This window comes from Barbus barbus (assembly GCF_936440315.1).
Source record: "Barbus barbus genome assembly, chromosome: 28".
NCBI classification, from domain to species: domain Eukaryota; kingdom Metazoa; phylum Chordata; class Actinopteri; order Cypriniformes; family Cyprinidae; genus Barbus; species Barbus barbus.
Window position 1 is genome coordinate 6119793 of NC_136756.1, and position 18908 is coordinate 6138700.

At 35.6% G+C, this 18908-nt stretch overlaps 2 protein-coding genes across 3 annotated transcripts in view; one reads left to right on the forward strand and one right to left on the reverse strand.

Moving 5' to 3' along the window:
• Positions 1 to 15932, reverse strand: LOC306847786 (WD repeat-containing protein WRAP73-like). 2 transcript variants are annotated; one of them, XM_079381936.1, is made up of 13 exons: positions 15851 to 15932; positions 15221 to 15293; positions 14948 to 15100; positions 14493 to 14609; positions 10579 to 10651; positions 7209 to 7312; positions 6714 to 6800; positions 6336 to 6470; positions 6168 to 6245; positions 5106 to 5208; positions 2871 to 2996; positions 1815 to 2006; positions 1 to 809 (listed from the first exon to the last, which is right to left on the reverse strand). In XM_079381936.1, the coding sequence occupies exons 2-13, from the start codon at positions 15287 to 15289 to the stop codon at positions 700 to 702; spliced, it is 1347 nt and encodes a 448-aa protein (XP_079238062.1). In that variant the 5' UTR covers positions 15290 to 15293; positions 15851 to 15932; the 3' UTR covers positions 1 to 699. The 2 variants fall into 2 exon arrangements, with proteins under 2 accessions (XP_079238062.1, XP_079238063.1); XM_079381937.1 differs by lacking the exon at positions 6168 to 6245 and having other exon boundaries at positions 95 to 809.
• The window catches only part of LOC306847788 (tumor protein p73-like), a 39710-nt gene continuing 35406 nt past the window's right edge, over positions 14605 to 18908 (forward strand). Inside the window, exon 1 of the mRNA XM_079381939.1 lies at positions 14605 to 14724. Coding sequence (XP_079238065.1) covers positions 14693 to 14724 — 32 coding nt within the window. The 5' untranslated portion in view covers positions 14605 to 14692. The remainder of the gene's footprint in view (positions 14725 to 18908) is intronic.

Genomic DNA, 18908 nt, shown 5'->3' on the forward strand with positions numbered 1-18908 from the left:
GTAATATATTATAATTTATTTCTTTAGTAGTCTATTACAGTAATCATTTTTGTAAGATTAACCATAATCTCTTTAAAAAAAAAAAAAAAACCTTAAGGTCTTAAATGTAGAAAACTTTATTACAAATAGCTCTAAATTTATAAAGATAAATCTAATTTTCAAACCTTAAACATTAAGGAAAAACAATGAAATACAACAGACATTGTAATTCAAATTCATCTGAAAAAAAAAAAAAAAAAAAAATACAGCTACAAAATCACAGCAAATCTAAAGTGACAAATGTGATGTTTGTATGATATTTGGTCCTCCAAAACAGCTATTTAGCTCGTGTAAGGCCATAAGAAGCAGATGTGAGTTCATTTGCACTGGTGCACAGCCTGGTGCTGGAGAATCACACAAGTATGCTAAATATCTGTGCCAGCTAGTGCTCTGCTTGAGAACACAAACCACATTTTATTCCCTCACAGACTAGTTTACTCATTATAGCATGTGCTCTATTGAAAATCATCAGTTTGTGTCTAGATTAAAAAGTTATAAAAATGTGCTGAGGTATATTTGCAGCCACAGTGTTCGTCTCGAGTGGGAGAGCAGATTTCTTCCGCGCGTCTCATGCAGGTGCAGTTTATATTCTGTAGGACTGCAGAAGCTGCTCCTGTATTGTAGAAACCGGCTCTGAGGAGTGTGATGAAGAGCTTTGGTTTATTTCTCCTCCTCTGCTTCCATGTAACACAGGCAGATGTGCTCTTTTGAGAGCAGGACCAGTGAGCTGCCACTGCAGTGCCAAAACAGAGACTGCACCTGAAAACTGCCTGTGAGGAAACAGAAATAGTTAGATGTTTCCACACAACTTCCTTTTATGCAAGCAGCTTTCTGTATTGTTTAGGGGGAAATGTAATACCTAAATCTGGTTTCTAAACTACTATACATGACCTGAAGTTGTAAAAAAAGGCAGATAAAAATCAAACTTGTGACTGCGCATCAATTACATTTATAGTAATGCAAAAATAATTTCCTTATAGAATGATTTTTTGTTATTATCTTGCTTGATGACAGTAATCAGTTTACAGGGAGACTAATGAATGGTGGAAGCACTGATATATAAAAATTCAGCCCAATACAAAAAGATGATAATTAGGTGCTAAATGCTAAAATGACAGATAATAAAAATTAATAAAATGTATAAAATAACTTTTTCAGTGTAAATATTCTATCAACAACTAAAATAAATCATTTGAAATGCTACAAAAATGTCGGCATCTCAGAAATGGATATTCATTTCAAGACTTGATGCATTTAAAAGTGATAAATTAGTGTTTTTTTAATTGATTAACTTTAATAGGAATCAAATGGCAAAGGTCATCTAATCTACAAATCAAATTCTAAAAAATATGGCAAATGAACATGTATAATAATTTATTAAATATACCATATCGACTGATAACAGAAATAAGAAATAAATCTGTAATATTAGTAAGTAACTGATATGGTAGTGATGTGTTGTACTGTAATTATGAATTCAATTATATCATACTGCCTTGGCAGTATTAACATTTTTTAAATGTATTAACATAATTGAAATGTTAACTTTAATTAAATTAATAATTGATTGTTGATTATATATAAATATGCAACTGATAGAGGGTCAAGTGTGTGTGTTTTAAATAATATTCATAGCAGGAAAATTTAGCCACAACTAGCAGGTGGCACACAATTCATTTTGACCAGTAACACACAGCCGCTTACTGCTTTATTATAACACACAGATCTGCATGCGCTGTTCAAGCAGTGGAGTAAAAGCATGTTTGGATCCATACCTTCAACTGGTACATTCACAGACACGCAGCCAGCTGGTGACCACAGATAAACTTTGGTGTTTCCGGTGCAGAGAGCCAGTCGAGGTCTGCTTGGGTCCCAGACAAAGCAGCGCACAGGAGCCGTCTGCTCCAGGACGGCCAGCAGACTGAGTCTCTGCATGTCCCACACCCACAGGCTCTGAGGCATGTTATCTGACAGACGTTAGACACAGCGTCAGTGGAAACCAGTAACAACACCCTCACAAACACGAGCCTATGAGCCACAGTTGTCAGGACGTCTGAATAGGCAGAATGAAGTCCGTTTAATGCAAGGGAATTTCCTAGGAAGCAAGGGCACCAAATGGCTCTGAAAAGCCCATCCAGGCTGGCATTAGCTGAATGTAATGCTTCTCATAATGGATACTGTTGCCAAATGGAACAAAAGGCATGAGATGAACTACACAGCTAGGTGGAGTGGTTTCCACAGTCATTGAAAATGTTTCTGTGAATTTTAACATTGTTTTTCATGACTTTTCTAGCCTCAGAAATCACAATCAAATCTTAACAAGTAATGGAAATGAACACTAAAGGCAGGTCAATTTTGAGATTTTGGGCTATTTTGCTTCCACTACTGGTCCTCTTTCAGACTACTGGAAAGAAAGCAGGCAGGTTTGTTAAAATTAATATTTGTGGGCGTTACAGTATTTTCTGATTTATGCAGTTATAGAGATATACAAAATCTCTGTAAAAACCTTTAATATGCCAACAAAATGAAACATGCTTTATCAAATGTTCCATTTATATTGCTTTATACAAATGAGTGCATATTTAATTAGATAATGGCTCATTTGCATATTTAGCTAAATCATTTCATAAAACTTAATCTACAGTGATTAATCGACTGGGGAAATTATAGTGATGTATACCATATTCACCTGCAGTATCTAGTCTTAATTAAATATAAATGTTTGCAGTTACTCTCACCTCTAAAATATTTCACTTGTTCTTGATCTATGAAATCTGTATCTGGTTATGCAAGTTATGGAAATTCACATTCAGGGTTCATGATTGCCTCACCATTCTTTGTAGCAAGGAAGCGATTATCAGCACTGAAAGCCAGAGCAGAGATGCCGATTTTCGGGTTGGCTCGGTCTGGATCGGGCTTGATTACTGGCACTTGGGCTGGCAGTTGTGTAATCTCATCTGAAACAAGGCAAGTCTATCTGATTAAAATGTTAAGTGCAGTTTTCACAATTTAAATATATTTCACCACATATTTCTGGAATTAAGCTTATCTTTCTTTATTTATAAAGCACTTTCACACAACTACCGGTTGATCCAAAGTGCTATACAATACAACTAAAAAAAACTAGAAACCGCAAAACACAATATAACAATATAATTGACATGGCTAGATAAAAGCTATTGACAAAAGTTTTTAAGCAGGTATTTAAATATTGGCAAAGAGGACACAGCTTTAATAGAAGCCGGTAATTTGTTCCATAGACTAGGACCGGCAACAGCAAAGGCTCGATCACCTCTGCATTGGAACCTCGATTTAGGAACAGAGAGGAGACCAAGATTACTGGATCCTACCAATCTATTTGGTTTATGAATAGAGATTGCCTCAGAGAGATATGATGGTGCTTGATTATGAAGAGATTTAAAAACAGAAGTTAGAATTTTAAAAACTATTCTAAATTTGACTGGTAACCAATTTAGCGAAATAAGAATGGACGAGATGTGATCGAACCTTCGTCTGCCGGTCAGCATCCTTGCAGGAGAATTTTGAACCATATGTAAACGCATTATGGAGGACTGACTTATACCATAGTATACAGAATTACAGTAATCTAAATGAGATCAAACAAACAAGTGAATAATCTGTTCAAACTGTTTTACAGAGATTACAAGATTTGATTTTCGATAAACGCTGTAAGTGGAAGAAACTTAATTTGACCACTGCACTAATTTGTTTCTCAAAACCCAGGTTGCAATCAAAAAGAACACTAAGATTTTTAGCACAGGGTGTAAAGTTGGAAGAGAGATGAATGAAATGAAGGGCACAGTCTTCATATGACTTTAAACCAAACAAACTGATTTTGTTCTCATTTAACTCTAAATGAATTACAAATATGGTTAAAGCAGAATCTTTCAGACAATCCAACAGAGAGAATTCTGCAAGGGAAAATAAAGAGTATCATCCGCGAACAGGTGGAAGGACACTCCATATTTCTCAAAGATAGCACCCATCAGTAGCATAAATATAGAAAATAAAACTGGGCCAAGAATTGAGCCCTGTGGCACCCCACAAGCAAGCAACCATTTCAACACCTTGCCCTGTAACCCAACACAGCTCTCCAGCCTGGAAATCAAGATATTGTGATTAACAGTATATTCTGTAAGATAACAGATTATGTGCATTAATGCTAAACCATTATAGTGCACATTTGTTGCATTTCATTTTTTACCTTAACGTTCTCTTATAGATGCCACTAATAAAAGTTGTTTTTGTTGTACTGAATTAATGCTGAGTGGAACTTCAAAATTATTACTACAATTATTAAATTATTTAAAAACACATAACTGTATTTACTATAAAATAAAATGTGTTATTAATAATTATAGTAATGAGATGCCTTTTTTCTTTTGGTTTTGGGTGGAATATAGCCTGGATTTGTTTTCATGAAATTCACCCCAAAAAAGGGCAATTTTTTTGTACTGTACCTTTAAAATGTCTCTATGCAGGAATGCACATAAGTTTTTCAGTCTGGTTCTCATGAGAGCACCTGGCGATTTGGTTTGGTGCTCACACTGCAAATAGTGTGACCCCTTAAATACAGTGATTGTGCATTAATCACCAGTGTCGGTACACAAATGAGCAGTCAAATTGCGGATAAGCTTAGCATATAAGTTGCTGAACTGGTGTTGATCTGTCAACTATATGTAATATGTGGTCAAATGTTAAGGCGCTCAAATGTTTTCAGCTTAGTTTCAATAAATCTTGTTTTCTTTCATATAACCACTTTCTGTGTAGTTTAGGGCTCATTGTAACATGAAATCTCTATTACCATGATGCTGGTGAGATTTATGTAGCGGCATCTGCAGACCGCTGTCAATAGTCTAGCAATAGAAATAGCTACTCATCATTCTTAATGACCTGCCACCATGTTAAATTTACGGACTCCACTGAAACAATGCTGTCTGCAAAGCAGGTAATGTTAGTGCCAGCACACATAATAGACAACCTCCTCACATTATAAACAGTTTACCCATCAAGAAATGAATCCTACCAAGATTAATAAAACTTACACTTGCTCTGTGTGCTAAACAGTGAATTATCCACAGTCAGCTGATGAATTGAAAGATCCTCACTGCCCACAACGGGTCTTTTCTCCACTTCCTTAAACACCACCTAGAAAAAACAAAGTGTGTTAGAGTATGTAACCAGAAAAAGAAAAAAAAAGACACCGACTCATTTTAAAGTATTTCATTTATAAACATGCAAAATGAATATTTCCACAAAAGGTCCAGTTTGTGCAACCCAGGCTTACTGGAAAAACATGTCTATAGCAACATATGCAAAATGATAGTACGTTACTTCTGGCATGTTTCACAATACTGTGAAATGCCCGGTGAGTGCCGCAAAAAGTGCGTTTTGTTTTATCTAGCAACGTTTTATTCCATCGATAGTCATACGTATTGTGGCAGTTCGGAGATGAAATGCCCTGCGAGTGATACTAAAAGGTTAATGTTTCTATAACTGAGCTCTTTTATTGTGGCTTGTATTTTACAATACTTGGACCCAATTCATTGCAAGCGCAATTCAGACTCCTGCTGTATCAGGTGTGCTAACAAGCAAGTTTACTTGCATCGGAAAAGCCATACATATGGAGATGGCTGTGTGATGTAAACTAAAAAAAAAAGAATAAGTTTACAAATCATGCACATTGGTAAAAGTGCTTTGATGTTAGAAGTCTCTATTAACGGATAATCCTGTCACTATAATCATAATTTCAGTGAAAAAGGAATAAAAATTGTTGTTCATTTCAACTGGAAACTGCAGTAAATTGTATGTATAGGAATGGATTTTTTATTTATTTTTTTTGCATAGGCAAGTTTTTCCCAATAAGCCTGTACTGATTTTGTGGGTTGTCAGGAAAGACTAGTCGGTCTTGTATAATTTGGCTCATGAACCATCCAAAGACATCAGTCTACATGCATACATAAACCAACAGTTTAAAAAAAAGAGCCTATTCAACAAATATAGAAGTAAAGTACAATAGTACTTTGGATTTTTGTTACAATAGTGCAGATTAAAGTAAAGTTGAGAGTTTTTTCCTCCAGACAGGCACTCAGGAGCAAAACACCTACAGCTTTAGTGTTTATGATGGAGGCTGGATGCTCGAATTCTGTGATTTTCTTCCAGGTGATATGATTCAGGATCCGAACCTGATGGAAAGCCCATCAAAAGTCTCTTTTAAACAGATTATATTGTATGAAACTGATATTTTCCATCTGTTTCTTGAAGAGATTTCCTACCTTCTCATCGTAGCTGCCAATGGCCAGGAATTGGCTGCTGGGGCTCCAGGCGACAGACTTAATGCCTAGGGACCACTCATACGCACTGTAGGAGGACAACAGGCGACCGTCCAGCGAATAGAATAGAATTTTATACTGAGGAGAGAAACAGAGTTAATCCAATTAGTTAATACTTCATAAGTTTATTAAACTAAAATTGCTTTCATGATAAAAATTAAATTCTATTGATCAATGATAAGAGACATTCAAAACCATGTTGCTGCATCAGACAAACTGAGAACGAACAGTTCACAGAGCATTTGATGGCAAAACCATTTAATCTTTGGTCATTGTGACCATAAGCAGTGATTTTCTTTAAGTTAAGACCGAGCACCTTACCTCGAGACAGTTGTCCCACACCGCAAGCACACAGCCGTTAGGAGACCACTCCAGCCCCGCCAGATCCTGAGTCTCGCTCTCAAAATGCTACAGACAAAATGAAAAAGAAAAATGGGAGTTCACTTATAAATGCCAGCCAAAATGTCATCTCTTAATTTTTCCTGACCATTTTCCACTCTCTCTAGAAATATTTTTCTATTGTTTATTCAACTAATGTTAACAGATACAACTTTTTTCTTAGAAATGTTTTAGTAAATGGTCAAATAACATTAGTTAGGATTAACAAATGCTGTAAAAGTATTGTTCATTGTTAGTTCATGTTAACTAATGTAGTTACCAAACGTTTTATACAAGTATTTGATAAATCAAGTCATGTATCTTCATCTGATTCAAATTATATTTTGCCAGTTTTACTGATGAAGACAAAAGACAAAGGGCAGGAAATTTTGGGGGGAGATAACTGTAGAAGATACTAGCTTTGATAGCTGCACTCACTCTAAGAAGATGCCAGTCATCACACACAAACACACTGATGTAGTCTTTACACTCCCGTCTCTCGGCCAGAGCCATATAACGGCCATCTGCAGTGAAGTCCACACCTGAAACACATTTGTATATTTGAAGCATAAATAGTCAAACATACGCTATAGATGTTAAGCATACGCTATATATGTAGGCACTGTATTTATATAAGCATGCTGGCTGATATAGAAGTCACCTTGGATTCACACTGACACTTAGTGACGTGGATGGAGCATCACACCTGTACTGCAAATAATTATATAATTTGACAGCTGATTCAAAAGCTTTGGTTTAGTAAGATTTTCTATATATATATATATATATGAGAGAGAGAGAGAGAAAATGAACAGTAGTATACCAGTTTTGTGTGTATTATTAGTATTAGTATTATTAGTCCTATTATAGTTTTGGTACTATTGTAGATCCTATTATAGTTTTAAATTAATAGTTTGAATTAATTTTATTTTAATATTTTCCATTTTCATTGTGTTTTAGTTAAAGATTTAGGGATTTTGTTGTGTTTTGCCATTTGTATTAGTTAGATTTTTTTTAGTGGCTATACTGTTTTTAATTTTTTTTTAAATAAGTTTTAATTTTAGTACATCAAATTAAACTAAACAAAAATGAAAAATATTGCATTAAATGCGTTTTATTAATTAAATTTTTATCTATTTTAAGTAATAATTTTCAGGGGTTTTTTTAGGTTTTCTTAACTATAATAATGCTGTAGTGTACATATTTAACATTGCTCTTTTAAGTAGCTTAAGTGTAGTTAATTGTTGTAGTAGCCTGTGGTGTAACAAACCTTTTTTCAAAAAGAAGCTTGACTACTGTTGAACTACTTTAAATAATGCTACAGTGTCGAAGTATCTCCCCCAACACTAGACAAAATGTCAATTAAGCTATGAATGGAACCATGCTCCATAACTTTAACCCATGGCTGCAAAAAATAAATGACTAAAATGTTAATAATTCACTCTGTTAGACGTAGGGCTGGGTACTGAAACCCGGTACCAATATGGCACCGGTACCTATGTAACCGGTATGTACTAGAACCGAATCAGAACGCAGATTTCAGTGCCTCATTTCGGTGCCATGCCGGAGCGATCGATTTAAATAATTGTCCTTTGTTTCTCCGAAAAGAATGTAAGAAGCATCATCACCGGCACCGCACGTGAAAAATTATTTCCCGACTGAGAAAATGCACGTGAACTCAAGTCAGAATGCTCTAATAATACAAGTCCAACAAATCTTTGTAGTAACGCGAGTGTGCCGTTTTCACATTCCGACTTAAAAGCACAACTCTGGAAATGAAAGCATCTGAGGAGTGCGTTAATTAAGGATGTTCATTTTGACCATTTAACGGTTAACCGACCGATAAGAACTTTGACCGATTAATACAATCAGTTAAACGGTTTAAAGTCACTTATTTATTTTTTCAGTAATTTATCAAAATATTTTAAAAAGTTTGCTGCATGGTTAAAATAAGCAACGCGTATAAATAGAAATAGGCCGACGCGAATTACAAACATTATAATAAACACTGTAAACATAGCTAGGCTATTTTAGTTCCCCTCACTCCACAACAAATCCTTTCAATTAACAGTAGGCTATTTAGAAAAGAACAAGGATTAAAAATGTAAGAAGCTATAGCTATATAAACGACAAACCAAAAATTAATTTAGGCTAAAACAAAACTGAAACCAACGTTGGGTCTCTAGTTCAACACAAAATCAAATGTTTCCGTAGTCGCAATATATTTGAATGCCAAAATAGCCTATTATTTGACCTTTTATGTAGGCCTACTTCACTCGCATTCCAATAGCCACGTAAAACAAAATGTTTTGCATAACTTCACGACAGTACGGTGATAACGATTAACGGCACAATTTTTACTACATATTTAAACTGAGCAGTGTGGTTTTTTTCATATATTTGATTGTTTTTTATAATTATAATGAACAGGCTGCATTGTCAAGGTAGAATGCTTAACTTGTGTGCGTGCATGCGGCGCTGGTGCAATCACTTGAATTTTTTCCCCCTTCTAACAGTGGAAGCAAATACTCCTTTTAGTAATGAAGATAATCAGAATAGTAAAAGGTTTGCTTTTATTGGTGTACATTCACAATAAAAGCAAATCTTTGCACTATTGTAAAATAGGCCTAATCCCTGGTTTCCTTTCGCACAGCACAAAAATGAACCGAAACTCTGCATAGGCTACTTGTTGCAGTTTTTCTTTCGTTTTCTTAAATTATTATTTAAATGAAAATATATTTATCGTATAGGCCTATTTATGCGTGATGTGATAGCTATGATGAACATGTAAATCCTCATGCTCTGTTTGTTAACCGAAATTAACATCCCTAGCGTGAATACAGTAATTACACTTGCTCTGACGGCAGCAGTTAGCCTTCCATTAACTAGCTAAGCTAAACATACTTAAATTAAAATGCCTAAAGCTAAAATTCTCGTATTCACGTTTTTAAACCTGTTGTCCAACAAAAGAGAACATTATAACCTTTTTATTCCACAACTTGTAGCGATGGCTTGAACAACACAGATAAACTATACATTGTCGTAGTAGAGTGTTTATTGTGTTCGCTTTATCATTCGAAACGTTTATATCTTCTGTTTACTCAGTTACAGTGATAGCAATGCCTTTGTCCATATTGGGGATTTCCTGGAGCTTCATGGAGTTCCGCTACTTCTGTGACTGGATATGTGGATTTTTTGTGCGAGGGCGCCCTCTGGCATCCAGTATGAATGAAAAAGACATCATGCGTTTAGTGCTAATGGCCAACCCAATTATTAATTGGTCATTTAAAAAAAAAATAATAATAATTTTTTTATAAGTATCGGTTCAGGCACCGGTATCGTTTTAAAAGTATCGATTTGCCACCGGTATCGAAAAAACCCCAAACAATACCCAACCCTAGTTAGATGGACAACACTATACTAGGACAGAAGCACCTTTCAACAGGAGTTTTCCCATCAGCTGATCTAAAGGTTACAGCTCAATCTTCGAGCGACAGTGGAGACAGATAGCTGAATCCACACGGTGATGGCCAGAAAATGAGAATCTATGGCAGTCATGCATATGAAATGAACTTAAGGTCCTCTGGAGTATACGTTCTCCTCATGCTGACAGGGGGTTATGAGGACTATGTGCCGTTTACCAGCTGTCTGTGAGAGCTCATGTCTGGCTAGACACCCAGGGACGAGACTTATAATACAGGTAAATACCCTAACCCACATGATTCATGCTTCTGTGACCCTGTCCTTACATCTCCTCGCTCACAAACATTTATGCAACTAGTTATACATCTGACTCGCATTCACTCACCTTTCTGGCAGGCTTTAGGATACTTGATGTAGGATACAGATTTTGTGCACAGGGACCAGACAGTGACTCTCAACTGTGAGAAAAAAAAGAAAATATCCATTTAATTCAACTATACGAACTCAATCTGCACCTTCAGGTGGTCAACAGGTTTTAGTGCCAGAATATGCCCACTATACCTGACAAAGCTGACTGGTCAAAAAATAACCTGAATTCCAGAAACGTTGGGAAGTTTTTAATATTTGAATAAAATGAAAACTAAAAGACTTTCAAATCCCATGAGCCAATATTTTATTCACAATAGAACATAGATAAGTGTTTAAACGGAGAAATTTTAAATTTTTATCCACTACAGGTCTCAAAAAAGTTGGAACAGGGGCAACAAAGGCTGAAAAAGCAAGACATTTTGAAAAGATTCAGCTGGGAGAACATCTAGCAACTAAGTAAGTTAATTGAAATCAGGTCTGTAACAAAAGAGGCAGAGTCTCTCAGAAGTCAAGATGGGCAGAGGCTCTCCAATCTGTGAAAGAGTGCATAAAAAGATTGCAGAATACTTTAAAAACAACGTTTCTCAACATCAAATTGCAAAGGCTTTGCAAATATCATCATCTACAGTGCATAACATCAAAAGATTCAGAGAAATTGGAGAAATCTCTGTGCGTAAGGGACAAGGCCAAAGACCATTGTTGGATGCCCATGGTTTTTGGCCCTCAGACGACACTGCATCACTCATCAGCATGATTCAGTCATTGACATTACTAAATGGGCCCAGGAATACTTCCAGAAACCACTGTCGGTAAACACAATCCGCCGTTCCATCTGCAGATACCAACTAAAGCTCTATTATGCAAAAAGGAAACAATATGTAAACATGGTCCAGAAGCACCATCATGTCCTGTGGGCCTAGGCTGATTTAAAATGTTTCAAAGTGGAAAAGTGTTATATGGCCAGACGAGTCCAAATTTTACATTCTTGTTGGAAATCACGGACGCCGTGTCCTCCGAGCTAAAGAGGAGGGAGACCTTCCAGCGTGTTATAAGTGTTCAGTTCAAAAGCCAGCATCTCTGATGGTATGGGGGTGCATAAGTGCATATGGTATGGGCAGCTTGCATGTTTTGGAAGGCACTATGAATGCTGAAAGGTATATAAAAGGTTTTAGACCAACATATGCTTACTGCAGCTATTACAACAGCAAGGCTTCGTAGTAGAAGAGTCCGGGTGCTGAATTAGCCAGCCTGCAGTCCAGATCTTTCATCTATAGAGAACATTTGGCGCATCATTAAACGAAAAATACGTCAAAGACGACCACAAACTCTTCAGCAGCTGGGAACCTATATCAGGCAAGAATCTGAACAAATTCCAACACTAAAACTCCAGAAACTCATAACCTCGATGCCCAGACGTCTTCAAACTGTTTTGAACAGAAGAGGAGATGCTACACCATGGTAAACATGCCCCCGTTCCAACTTTTTTGAGACCTGTAGCAGGCATCAAATTTGAAAGGAGCTCATTTTGTGCATAAAATTTCTCAGTTTAAACATTTATGTTATCTATGTTCTATTGTGAATAAAATATTGGCTCATGTGATATGAAAGTCTTTTAGTTTTCATTTTATTCAAATTGAAAAAACGGCCCAACATTTCCGGAATTCGGGTTGTAAGTCAATGTCAAATAAAGTTTAAAAAAAAAATGCAAACAAATTCTATTTGGATGAATTCAAGCCTTCACAGATTACAATGACAGCTGACAATATGGATCACAACGAAGTACATTTATCCTAAGGCAAAGGAAAATTAGGAGAAAACTATACATTCACAGTGGGGAATGTTTTGTTGCTATTGGAAAAGTTTTATTTCAAGCTATGCTCTCCATACAAAGATGACAATATGACACAACAAAATATTAAATTAAGATAAAATGGTTATCTGAAGTATTAAATGAACCAACCAACAAGCTAACAATTTAAACAGGGTTTGAAATGAACACCTGCCAACCTGCAAAAATGCAGGTGAAAGTCAATTGTGGTGGGCAACACATAACATCTTACTTGCCAGTTTGGCAGGTTATGATTAATTAATGTCCTCAAACCAGGAGCCTCCAACATTAGAAATAAGAGTAAAGAGGGTCACGTTTTTAAAACCTGAATACTTTTAAAATTACAAAAAAAAAAGTCAATGAAATATATGGACATGTTATAACTAGTATAAAAATATAGTGAGAATATGCCCAACATCAAGTACAAGTAAAAAATTTAAACAGTTGTTTATGAACATCTGCTGTTCTCGTCCAGGCATCAATGGACTGTAAAATGCTAAATTGAGCTTTTCTTGACCTTCAGCCAAGAGAACTGTGTTCTTATATGTACACAAGGCAGTTGAAGAATAGAACACTTATCGTACCTGCAAACTCAAGTAAATATGCCAATCATATGTCATTGTGCTTCTCACGTCGACACCTACTCAGTATTCAATAAACTGGTCTGCCATGATGAATAACACAGCTCACAAAGTTTGCTGACGCTAACACATACAGTATTAGATGTCTAATATGTGCCTGCCACCTTTATACTGTTCAGTTGGTATCCTCTATGTGGCACCCTAGAGGAGCAAGCTGACTTGAATGGCCTGTGAATTAATTCTGTGTCTAATTTTCAACACACTATGTACCATAAGCGGCTTTATAAAGGACCATTCATAATAGTGGATGTGTTGTTGTTAAAACAGATAGTGTACTGTTCATTTATAGCCTGTAACAGAGACATCAGATGGAAGACAACAGACAAATGTCCAGCCGTCCGTCATTCAGCCTCAGACACTAGACAAAGAGCAAGAATTCCAGACAGACGGACACGTAACTCCAAGTGCACATACACACAAACACACACAGCTGTCCAGTATCTCAACACCTGTCAGTAATTCTTGGAATCAAGTTCAGACGACAGACTATGGTGGCACTCGGCCCAAGTGTAATCCAGATAGACAGACAGAAGGAGAGAAGGAGAGAGAGGAGGACAGTAACATCAAGATTTCATAATAGACTACCATTTAAAAGTTTGGGCTTATTTATTTATTTTTTTTTTAAATACATTTTTTGAAAGAATTACTTCTATTCAGCAAGGATGCATTAACTGGATCAAGAAAAGATGATTTTTTTTTGAGCAGCATATTAGAATGATTTCTGAAGGATCATGTGACCCTGAAGCCTAGAGTAATGATGCTGAAAATACAGCTTTGCGTCACAGGAATAAACAACATTTTATATCTTACAAAATATATATTTTTTAATTGAAATTAATATGTAACTTTTGCCTTTATTCATCTATTGTTTTATGTCTTCTATATGTCAATATTTTGACTTTTATTTGACTTAATATTTTGACTAACCTTTTAATATTTTTTTTTGACATCTTTTACATTATTTTGTTTCCAATAATTTCTTTAAATTTAAATGTACTGCACTGTTGTTTCCTTTATTGGACCTCAAGTTTGAAGAAGTGTATGCCTCACTAGAAAATTAAAGTTTATTTAAAAATCCTGCATTTTTGATCAAATAAATGCAGCCTTGGTGAGCAGAAAAAACTTTTCAAAAATATTACAAAATTCGTACCGACCGCAAACGTTTGAAAGGTAGTGTACAATGAAAATAACATGTAGTGTCATTTTTTTGTACATGAAACAAACAAAAAAACACCATCATATTATGCATATTATGCAACATTTGGTATTTTTTGTTATTTTTGTACTTTATGTCTCATGTTTTGTGTATTAACATGATCATAAGAACTTATTTTCAGAAGAGCGTTTAACCTCTTTTCTGATTGTGACCAGTCAATGAATCAGTCCTGTCTGTTATTTTCAGGTCTTTATTTATGGGCACCAACAGTTGACACGGTGCCAAACTGACTCCTCCTTACTTACATTGAACTCAGTGGTGTTGAGTATGTGTCGCCCGTCAGGACTCCAGCGTGACGAGACTAGTCCAATCGAACCCTCGTCTATCTTACAATGCCAGTCCGGCTGCTCTAGAGACCACACCTGAGAGAGCGAAAACAGAGAAACACAAAGTCACTTCAGTAACAAACATATCTGAATCCTGTCGCCTTGTTGAATGGCTCAACATGAAAGACTGCCGCTATCTTCCCTTGCAAAGGTAAGCTGATTTAATTAGACAGGAGATTTTATTCAATTGCTGAAAAAGTGACAAGCAAAGATGGGACACCTCAGATCATGTATCTTGTTGAGAAGACGTATGGATGTGCTTTTATAGCTTTTTTTTTTTTTTTTTTTTAAGACCTTCTGGGTAAATGCTAAAAATAGCCAGAATGAAATTAGATAAAAGCGCATCAATAAATGCAATGAGAAGCGTGTCATACCTGCACTAGTCCTCTTTTGTACATGGCACAAAGGATGAAGAGGGAGTCAGAGGACCACTCCATGTGCATCACCTGGTCCAGGCATGTGTACAGGTGCATGATCTGAAGGGTGTTGAAATCACGGACCACCAGGCGGTACTGAACACAGGTGGCCTACAAGCCCAAATTAAATGTGGTAATTAAAAAGAAAATTGAAATTTGGAAGTATGCAATTCTAGCCATAATTTGATTTGTCACATAATAATATTGATAGCTATAAGTAAAGCATCTTACCATATATTTCCCATCTGGAGAAACTTTGCACAATTGATTGGACTGCTTGAAGACCTCAGAGAAATTCATGCTACTGTAACCAACAGTAAATCTTAAAATATATTTATAGGTACTGTGTTTATGTATCCTTTGAAATTGACAGTAAAATACTAAAAAAAAATGATGTCAGAGAGACACGAACACAGTCGAAACCTATTAAAAAAACACTTCACAAAAATCAATATATATATATTTTTTAGAAAATAAAATACATTTGTTAAATAAAGCCCATTTAAACATAAAGCCTATTCTTAATAACAGGTGAGATTCCCCCAGGCAGAGAAACTGTGTTAAATCTATTATTTAAAGCACTTTTCGAGTGTGCCAAAAGCAGAATTTACTGCCTAGAGAATATTACGACTACTTTATAAAACTATACGATTTTAGAAACGACAAAAATAATCCATAAATCGTCTAAGTTACTGCTTAAGAAACGTTAACGGCTTAACGTTACTAAACACGTCTAATGCCTGCATTAACAGAAGACTAGTTGCATACGTTATAACTATTTACCTTTCTGAGTATCGTAAGCACTGATCCGAAGAGGTTTTTGGTCAACTATTAAGACATTTGCAGAATAAACAAATATACACTCATAAACATCGCCTGTCTCAATCAAACGATCTCTAACCGAAGCGCTTACTGTTTCGGAAGTGACGCGTCATTGTGTCATGCTGACAGCCAATCAGCGCCGCGCTTTATTGTCGGCGTCACGAGGGAATTGTGGGAAATGTAGTTTCACCGTCTATTTTCTAGTAGGCTATGTTTTAACAATAAATATATTTAATTAGCTCAGGCCGAGTAATTTTATGACTTTTCTAGATGTAGTAACTCCCGTGTATGCATTTCAAAACAAATGCAAAAACGTGTTTATGATGTCAGGAGAGGCAGGGGACAGTTCTAAGTGTTTCTTTTGTCACGCTTTATGCATATAATGTAAATGTCAAGCTTTAATCAGATTTTAGCGAGCTCTTCATATGGGATTAGTGTTTCCCGCTCGCGTGCGCCCAAACGGCGGCTAACACCTCCTCCCGTCCCCAACCCAACCCTCCCCAGCCAAGTGCACTCACACTCCGCCAGACTATTACCCCACACCTGCATAATCAGCCTCATCTGCCCCTCTCGCGTCCGGCTGTCTAACTATTAGGAGAGATTGCGAATTAATGGCTTAATTCTCAGCTCGTTTGCTGTCGGGTCAGCAGCAGGTCAAGAAACTGATTTTGGGATCCAGAGCACATCGCCATAGGTTGTTGCAAGCCAGGAATATAACTTGTTTGGTAAGTAGCTAAATGTAATATAAATATACTGTTTATGGCTTGTTTGAACTCTTTACTATATGTAAGATGTGTCACGGTAAAAAAAAAGCGAGTTTTAATATCTAGTGCTCACATTGCTGAAGGTAAACCCACCCACTTTAACTGAACACAAGCAAGATTCACTACAATAGCTTATTAGACTAGAATTATGTTAGTTAAGTAATTTAGGCTATTTGTATTCAAATTCATTAATAATGCATATATTAAATCACCCTATTGATCGATTTATTTATTTTTTTCAATTTAGTTATTTTTAACTGAGCATCAAAAGCACAATTAAGTGTACCATAGCGATTTAATTTAGTTAGTTTTTGTTTGTCTATAAGTAGGGAAATCGATCAGTGTCCCACAAAGGTGATGCATTTTTTATTTTTTTCACAAGTAGCTTGGCTACATGATTAATTAAGCTCCAGCCGACTTGATATCTATTTCTATTTCTTTATCCAGTGCAATGTAGCCTATTATATGATCCTGTATTTTATTAGATTGTTTCAATTATATATTGTCATATTACATAATTAAATCTTTTGTCTTAATAACATATAATAGCCTAACTGTAAAGCAAAGCTAAATTAAACCGACACACTTTTGATGATATTCTGGTTATATGTTAATTGCAGCAGTGCATGAGATGAATGCAGGAGGTGTGTTATCGGTTGTCAAGGCTGCTGTATTAGTTTATACTGCACTGAATGGAGTCACACTCGCACAGAAGAGTTTGGAGTCTGTGTGAATAGCCTACTATTTTTTAATTGCTCAATCTTTTGGGGCTCGTCTGTTTTAACATTGGCTATATATCGAAACCATCGAGGAATAATTGAGCGCTTTTCCAGGTGCTGCTGATCAGTTTTGTAGCTGTTGACCGTCGGTAAGATACAGCTTCATATAAATAGATATAAATGCAAGGCCTTTGTCGAGTGATAATTCAATTCTCTTGAATCCCTGTTGTGTGTATAATTGCTGCCAGAGCTTTAACTCCTCTCCAGGTGCAGCTACCTCGGGGATACAGGTCAGAATCAGTCAACACGACATTAAAGTGATGCAAACATTTTTCTTTTTCTAATCAATTTTAATCTTGCTTTTCTAATTAGAACTGATTGTTGTTAAAGGCTAACGTTAGGCCTACACCCAGAATTGTGGATAAATATTATATTAGAATAATATTAAGATATAGGCTTAGGCCAAAGAAGCATTTAGGAGCAAAACATGATTTTGTGAGGCGTGTTAAAAATGTGATTTATTAGTCCTTTCAAATGTTCAGAATATAATTAATTTGATGCATCTTTCAGAGGAAGGCGTTTTGCGCGCGGCGTTACCGAGAGAACAGTTCTGCCTGAAGGCACTTGCTGGAGAAAACGATTTCCTTTTATTTATTATTATCATTATTTATTTGTTTTAAATAAGCAAATTTAGACCTATCTATTTCATTTTAATTTAAGGGGAGACCGAGCTGTCAAGGCGAAGGAAATAAACGCATTTACTAGCAGAATGTTGATTTTAAACGTTTCTAAAATTTAAAATTACTTTTATTTTCTCCAAATTACAGTTATAATATCAAACAAGTGAGGATTAAACTGCTGTTCCGAGATGGCAGCTTTTTAACCGAAAGGCTGAACCGTTTTCTCAAGAAAGGAGTCGCCTATTTTTTTATTTATTTTTTGTTTTTTTGTACGTAGGCCTATATGTTATAAATGTATACAAGTGATTGTTATCTTTTACATTTTTGCTGCTTCGCAATTGTTTTCCTATTGAGATTTTGCTGAAGTAGCCTACATGGATATGTTCGTAAAATTGCTTTATGCCGAGTTCATTTTTGCTGGTGGCATGATTGTTTCCTGGCCAAAAACATTATATTCAGGTGTTGTTTTTAGTCAAGCCCATACAGAAATTTAATAAAAAAAACAAACAAACACAGGAATAGAAATATTCATATTCATTTTTTTTTTTTTTTTTTTTTTTTTTTTTTTTTAAGGTGAGTGCATTATTTTAGAGAGAGCCTATTAATTTACATCCAATTAAAATTGTATAGGATAAGTTATAGGATATATGTGACCCTGGAGCACAAAAGCAGTCTGAAGTCGCTGGGGTATATTTGTAGCAATAGCCAAAAATACATTGTATGGGTCACAATTATTGATTTTTCTTTTATGCCAAAACTCATTAGGATATTAAGATCATGCTCCATGAAGATATTTTGTAAATGTCCTACTATAGGATATATAGGACTATATAGTCCTACTATATAACTTAATTTTTGATTAGTAATATGCATTGCTAAGAACTTCATTTGAACAACTTTAAAGGAGATTTTCTCAATATTTAGATTTTTTTGC

Bases quoted from the DNA above. Each gene is read 5' to 3' on its own strand.
- LOC306847786 (XM_079381936.1), bottom strand. From the start codon at position 15,289: ATGAATTTCTCTGAGGTCTTCAAGCAGTCCAATCAATTGTGCAAAGTT. The intron at 6,471-6,713 runs GTAAGGTGCTCG...TTCTCTCCTCAG, and splicing joins TGTGGGACAACTGTCTCGAG to TATAAAATTCTATTCTATTC. The intron at 2,007-2,870 runs GTGAGGCAATCA...AACGTCTGTCAG, and splicing joins CTTCCTTGCTACAAAGAATG to ATAACATGCCTCAGAGCCTG.